Raw genomic sequence first — 7,423 nt, 5'->3', positions numbered from 1 at the left:
TGGCCTCAGGGCGTCCGGAATATGGATATAGGCGATGGATCCGAAAGTTCTCAGGTTTGACACGTCCGGTGGGTTGCTGTGCCACCTTTGGTATGGTGTGACGGGAGACGTCTTGCTTAGGACACGGTTGAGTGTGTATACTGTGAACCTGGCCGCTTCCCCCCACAGGCTGATTGGCAGGCGACTTTCTTTGATGAGGTTGGTCGTTCCGGTGGTAACTGCTTCCCCCCATGGTTCTGACGGGGTTTGGCAATCATGGAGGCAGCTGCGGGCTCCTTCTGTTACGGTCCGTATCTCCCTTTCTGACACACCGTCCTGCTGCGACGTGTGTGGTGCACTAGTCTCGTGCTTTATTCCTTTTTGAGTGAGCCAGTTTTGGAGTTCGTTGCTGCCGTATTCGCCTCTGTTGTCCGTCCTTAGGGTGCGGACCAGGTTTCCAGTCTCTCCTCGGATGGTGTGGATTAGCTCCATGAATTTTCCGGCAACTTCGGATTTCTTTCTTAAAAGGTGGATAAACCGCATCCCACTATCGTCGTCTATGAAGAGTACAAAGTACAGCGCACCCCAGGGTGTGGCTTTCTACATTGGGCCACAAATGTCGGAGTGGATAAGCTGGCCGGAGTAGGTTGCCCTCTTGCGGTCGATGGGGAAAGAACCGTTGGTGTTTCCCGTATTGGCAGCCGGGTCATGGTTCTGATGGCATTTCGGTGCTGGTGAGGTCCAGTCCCTGAACGACACAGCTTGCTGCCATTTTGATGATCGTTCTTGGGCTGATGTGCGCGAACCGCCGATGCCATGTCGCTAGGCCTGGTGAGATGTATGATGTGAAGGCGAGAGACTGCTGGCTTTCCATATGGGTGCGTGGCTTGATGTCGAGTAGTAAGAGCGTCCTTCCCACTCGTTCTCCGGCCATGATCGGGTCTCCATTTTCTGAGGTGAATTGGACTCGCGTGCTGGTGAATGTCGCCTTCCATCCAAGATCCGTCACGGCTGCTATAGAAAAGAGGTTTGTTCCCAATCCGGGCATATACAGCACTTTCTTTATGATGGCGGGTTTCTGCTGGTCGTCGATCACCGTCCAGACATGAGCGTCGCCGTAGCCTCGTGCTGGGTAGCTGGATGACCCGAATCCTTTGACTGACCATGAGCCGTCGGGTACGGGCACAAAATCCTGTAGCCAGCTCTTTTGGTCTGACATGTGCTGCGTTGCCCCACTGTCCACGAACCAGTCTCCAGTGCTTCTGGTATCGTAACGTGGGGATGTGGAGGCAAGGCTGATGTCCTGCTTATCTGCCGTGTGTCTTTCATCAAGAAGTCGGTTGCCATCTGGCCGTGGTCTTTCTTCCTTCTCTTTCCCATGCTCTGCTCGTTCCTTTTTATTCGTTCGTGGCGCCTTTTGGTGCTGCAGCAGTAAATGAGGTGGTTTTCCAGGCCACAGTAATTGCATTCTTGATGTTCTCTTCGTTGGCTGCCGTGGTAGTTTCTGGGACGGCCCGAGTTCCTGTTTTTTCTTTGTCTTTCTCTGTAGCTTCCTCTGGCCGATGAACTTGCTGGGCGCTGGGCGCGCGGGTCTTAAAGTCTACCATTCCTGGTGGATGAAGTTGATGACTGGGCTTGAAGTGCCAGCTCATAGTCGGTTGTCTTGTTTTTCCATTTAGCCTGTCTCCTCTCTTCCTGGAGCAGTTTGGCAGTTAGGCTGAGAAGCGTCTGCCTCTCCTGATTGGCGTTGTGCCAGGCGGTCTTGAATCCGCGGTACTCGGCTGGGAGTATGCTGATTATTTTCGTGCACAGCTGTTCCTCGTTGACCGGGAGACCAATCTCCCCTAGGTGGTGTGCCAGGGATGTAATCTCAGCTATGTGGTTCTTCATGTCGGTTCCCGGTTGATACTGGTAACTGTAGAACCTTGCCTGTACATCAAGCCGGTTATCTGCAGCGTGCTCTAGGTGTTGAGCAGAGAGGGTTCTCCACATCTGGGGGGCGGTAGTGCATGAAATTAGGAGTCGTTGTTGGGACAGTTCGGTTGTAGATAGAATATAACCATGCGCCCTCACGTCCTTCCTTCTCCAATCCACTATCTGATCCTCAATGTCCTCGTTTATTTACTCTCCTTCGACCTTTTTGGTGTGGACAATGGGAGGTTAATGCTTGTTGCTGCGTGCAATACATGATTGCAACGACTTAATTAGCTAATGCATTATGTGGTGACATTTTGTACCTGCTCTGGTAAGATGGAGGCTCCAGTGGTTACTTCAATGAGATCATTTTGTTCTAACAGAACGAAGAGTCCCAGTTTCCACAGAGAGAAGTTTGCTCCATCATACTTGGGAATATGAGATACGTCCTTGTGGGCGGAGTTCATTTTGTCTATACCGCAGATAGCGTGTGACTATCTGGGCCCATAACCTGTAAGAGATCATAGACGTAGAATATGAATCTCGCACGATATTGATCGCACCAATAGGTACCCAACAGGAGATCGCCTTGTCGGCGGAACCCATGAAGGCATAGATAATATAACTCTTACCTGATGGGTTAATCTTCAATGAGATACACTCAGTTCAATTATGAGATCAGCTTCTATTCTAATCTTCTTCACACGAGGTAGACAGTAAGCAGTAGGTTAACGTGGAAAAAGACATACAGATAGAAGAGCAGACGACGGCGCTAGCCAGATAATCACAGTGTTACCAGATTATACACAGTGTGTGGATGAGAGATAGGTATTGCACAGTTGTGCACGATATCCTACAATTTTATGAATTGTTTCCTAAGATGTTGAGTTACCTCTTCGATGAACATCAACTTCTATTAACTCTGTTGAATAGGGAGACCGGTTTGAAGAAAACTCATGATGGTTACAATTTCCCTAGAACTACGACACATTCTTCTAACTTACCATCCTGCTGAATACAATTCGGTTTCACATTTTGAACCAACTCTTTGCCTCTCTTCTTTGGAGTGGGAAAAATACTATTAATTTCAAAATGTTTGGCACAGGGCCAAGAATTGTCCTTCACTACATAACCTACAGGGCAGTTCCAGCCAATATTTTAATATTTCTGGGTTTGATGAAAACCTGTGGTGAATTATTCCACTATTTTTAATTTTGGAATCACAATTTATAGCTGCACAGATCGACATTTTTCATTTTTCAAACATATATAATAACAACGTCGTCAGATGGATAAAAACAAAACTGTGTGTTTTTAATTGCAATGGCAATGTAGGAAATATTGCAAATATTTCTAAGTTTCAAATTTCTCACACTTAGCCCTGCGAACTTACATCACCAACCGCTAGTGGCACTGCTTGACAAGATGTCCTTTTTTTCAAATTTACCATTGGGCTGACCAATCGCCCCTTTTCCCTGGTTTATAGTTGACTTGATTTTCAATGGAAGTTATTAATTCTTCATGTTCTGCAGGCAGAGCTTTAGTTTTAAAAAATACTTATAATTTCCATTGTGTTTACCAGCAACTCTAAATGGTAGCTAGAAAATGTAACTAACGCTGAATTCGTTGGTTGACAATGTGATGTGGGTGACAGCTGGGATGTTTTACAAAATTCTCTTAACCTTGCGTTAATTTTATTTCGAGATTGTCGAAGAATTTTTCATATCAAAGTCAGAAAAAACTTCACTAGTGCAAGTCTAGAATTTGAAAACCACGTTTATCCTACTATCTCGTCTGCTAACAATCCCTACTGATGAAATTTTGCCAGTTGTCTGAAATTACGCAAAATTATTATAGTGTGTTACAGACTAAAAAAAATTCTTTGCGTTATACAACAAACTACATTTTAATTATTGTACAATGAATATATTTACTTAATGCATGCTTCATGTCAACAATTAAATAACTACTGTTTGTTTAATGGAAATCTGGCAATTATCCACGCTGGATAGATTGACCATTGGCATAGCGAATGTTCATAAATGATCTGCTTACTGGTGAAATTGGCAGTGTAACGGTGTTATTGAACTACCTTTATCCAACGTCGATTTCAAACAAATTAAATCTATTACCAGCAATGTCGGTTGAGGTTTATAAAAACGTAATGATTGATCTGTGTAATATTTCCATTTCTAAATATTTCATAGTAATATCTCATGTATTTTACAAAACGGAGCCTTCTTTTTGATTGATGCCTAAATGCCTGACAAAAATGTTATTACCCAAAGGTACAGTATGTTCCAAAAAAATCCGACCACCCTTTTCAAATGAAAAAGCCCCCTATTGTCAAAATGCACAATTGCATCGAGTTTTAGGCCTATTGAAAAAAGCATTACAAGATTGTTGTTTGGTGTACGTATTTCTTAGAAAGTTGAACCCCAACGCTACACTGTTAATTGTGGCAACGTGGCTTTTAAAGAAATGGATCAAAATAAGACGTCATCTGTGGGACGTGATTTATTTTAAAAAATGATCGTGGCTTAAGCGCGTCCTTATACCGTCCTTTTGCGGTCCAGTACTGCACGTCTTAGTAAGACAGATTTAGCATGAGTTACTGCATTAAATTGTTATGTGGGAAGTTCCGATCTCTTAGTCTGTCCCCGGAGATATGCACATCCCCTTCGGCAGAACAGCTTTCAGAATGTTCGCCTGGAAACTCTCAGGGTACGTCTCAGAAGGCAAGGAATTCTGGAACACGTTAACCCACTCTTTTTCGCCGGACCCAAACCAAACAACACATGGATCATATCAGTAATCTTGAAATCACTTGAATGATTGGTGTGGCATATTCAGTCTCAATCTTGTTCTCAACAGCATAGGTAATGTGTTACTATTTCTATCCAAGGCCTTGGAAGAAGGGGAAGCCTTCAGCACCATAAATGTCTATAGGTTAATGTTTTTCGTAACTTTAGACCCAATCGATGGTAACTCATTTGGTAAATATCCTTTAGTAATAAGTCTAATGAAGGGCGTTTATAACTATGTATCAAAGAACTTGGAACGTGGACGTCGTTGTAGACTACCTTAAATCAAAATTGGATTCGACAATCAGCCTTGGCCATTTTTCTCGTAAGTTGGCTGCGCTGCTAGCCCTCGCAACATTATTAAGGGTATCGGAACTAGCTGCAATAGTTAGGGAATCATTAACATTTTCTGCTTCCGCAGTGTCTCTTTACCTGCCTAAACCAAGGAAAGCACGTAAATTTTGTCCAAAAGCTCCTGAACCCTCAAATTAACCCGGTGATTTGTCTGTCGAGATATTTGGAAATCCCATGCCCTCTTCACAACGCTACTAATTCACTTCTTCTTTTTACCGGATCGGTGTAACCGGGCAGAGCAATAGTAGGATAAAGCGTTTGGCGTGCCTGGCGTCAACCAATAGCAATTTCCGTTGCGGTGAATTTAGCAGACGAATGTTGTGCCTGTCCAAAAACAAACTCGTGTGTTTCACTGAAAGAAGACAAACATTCGTTTCTTTTTCTGTGTATTTGTAAAATACTATTTTAGTTAATAGTATGGCTCGGAAAACTGTAAACAAGGGGCCAGGGAACTGTGGTCTGAGAACGAAACCGAAACGTTTGTTGACCAATTCATCTTAAACAAGGTAAAGTGTAAATACTATTGGTTGTTTGAATGCATTTTCTCATTTTTACCACTCACATTTTTAAACAGGATGTCATTGAAGGTGCTTTTGATAGTGGTGTCCCTAGAGAAGCTAAAACTGCTTCGTGGGAAAGTATAGCACACGTTCTTAGAACATCCTTTGCTGAATCTAAACCAAGAAGTGTTGAAGAACTGAAAAAGAAATGGAATAATTTGAAAACGGCAGCAAAGAAAGATATTGGGTTATATGCCAACTCACTTAAGGGGACAGGTAAATATTTTAAACCTATTTTATTTTCAGTTTGTGCATTTTGTTTAAATCTTGTAGGTGGTGGCCCAGCATTTCAGCTGAAGCCACTGTACGAGAAACTTAACATACATGTTTTTAAGAAAAACAACCCATGTCTGCCAGGAGAAATAATTCCTGTAAGTTGAAGAAATTGTTCGTGTGTTTATACTAAATGCATTCATTAATTATTTCCAATTTTATAGGGAAGCTGTGATTCTGAGACTCTTGACGAGGAAGCTTTAAAATCGCTGTACGACCAAGTTCAACGCCGTGATGCAAGGCTACAAGATATTGGTTTTGAAGTAACAGACGAAATGTAAGCAAAATTTACTAACTTAATATTGTGACGTTGACTAACTGTGATTTATTGAATTATAAGTCGGGAAGCACACAATTCGTCTCCTATACCAACGACACCGTTTCCTTTGGCCATATGCGATGGAAGGTCGTCAGGATTGCCAATTGCAGCCGTGCCACTGATTCCATCAAAGTCAGCCATTACGTCATACTCAGCAACTCCGTCAGGCTCAGCTACTCCATCATCATCAGCAACTCATTCACGACCATCTTCTTCAGCCCCTTTTGACGGGAGTGTTAAAAATAGCAGAAAACGTTCATCAACCACACAATTCAGCATGAGGCAGCAGGTAAAAAACGCGAAATTTAATGTTTGCTCATCATCTGAAACCTCAGCAAACTATCGTGTGAAAGAACAGCGACTCAAAGTGCTAGTATTTATTATGCAAAGCTAGACGTGAACTAGGCGAGCAATATGACAAATCTGAACTTCATAGCGATCTTCATGATCTTATTTTCAACTCAAAAGACGAACTGTGATGTACACAAATGAAATCATTGTATAAAACAAAATACACTGTTTCAAAATGAATGTTGTGTGATGCGTGCTCTTTTAGCAAATCCTTGGCGACGAATAAAAACTTCGTTTAGATTAACGCCTCCGTTTTGTGGGACAGCAGGAGGGATTATTTCGTCGTGATCATCTTCCATATCAATATCTTTGTCATCCAATGGCTGATTCCGATCAATAGCAATGTTATGTAAAACACTACACGCTATTATTACGCTGTAATAGGGAAAAATCATAGCTTATACAAAGGTCAAACGATAAAATATTATTATAACAAATGAACCAAGAAGCTCGACTTGGAGTGAGTCTGAGTTCAACATGTAGGCAATAAAATCTTTTTTCCCAAATTCCAAACGTACGTTCTATCGTGCTTCGGGTTACCTTGTGTGCTCGATTGAAACGCAACTAAAACAGACAAGTTTTTTTATTTTGCCAACCATTATTGATATTGACCACTATTGAAAAAAACACTGAACATTCCACATTCTTGCCGCTGTTGATTACCCAGGATATTTCAATCCCCCTCTATCTTTTACAGGAATATAGAAAATAGAAATATTATGTGGAATTAGATAGATATTTGTTTGTTTCGAAACTCACCTAAGTGCTTAATCAACCTTTAGCAGCGTGCATTAGAAGAAAAAGTAACTAATTTGTTATAACAATCAATGCAGAAAACATTACGCTGCGCATACTTAAAATAAAATATC

General features: G+C 42.1%; 1 protein-coding gene across 1 annotated transcript; it reads left to right on the top strand.

The window, feature by feature from the left end:
- The first annotated feature begins 5,468 nt into the window (after positions 1–5,468).
- LOC123477109 lies at positions 5,469–6,165 on the top strand. Its single transcript, XM_045180528.1, has 4 exons — positions 5,469–5,483; positions 5,626–5,827; positions 5,885–5,982; positions 6,049–6,165. The coding sequence occupies exons 1-4, from the start codon at positions 5,469–5,471 to the stop codon at positions 6,163–6,165; spliced, it is 432 nt and encodes a 143-aa protein (XP_045036463.1).
- Positions 6,166–7,423: the final 1,258 nt, after the last annotated feature.

The sequence above is a fragment of the Daphnia magna genome, linkage group LG10 (assembly GCF_020631705.1).
Source record: "Daphnia magna isolate NIES linkage group LG10, ASM2063170v1.1, whole genome shotgun sequence".
In the NCBI taxonomy this organism is placed as follows: domain Eukaryota; kingdom Metazoa; phylum Arthropoda; class Branchiopoda; order Diplostraca; family Daphniidae; genus Daphnia; species Daphnia magna.
The sequence above is the reverse complement of the archived record's forward strand: the minus strand, read 5'-3'. Positions and strand labels throughout refer to the sequence as shown.

What these genes read in the sequence shown, in the direction of transcription:
- LOC123477109 (XM_045180528.1), top strand. An exon ending in CAACTCACTTAAGGGGACAG is followed by an intron (nt 5,828 to 5,884) that starts GTAAATATTTTA and finishes TAAATCTTGTAG; the next exon opens with GTGGTGGCCCAGCATTTCAG. An exon ending in TGCCAGGAGAAATAATTCCT is followed by an intron (nt 5,983 to 6,048) that starts GTAAGTTGAAGA and finishes CCAATTTTATAG; the next exon opens with GGAAGCTGTGATTCTGAGAC.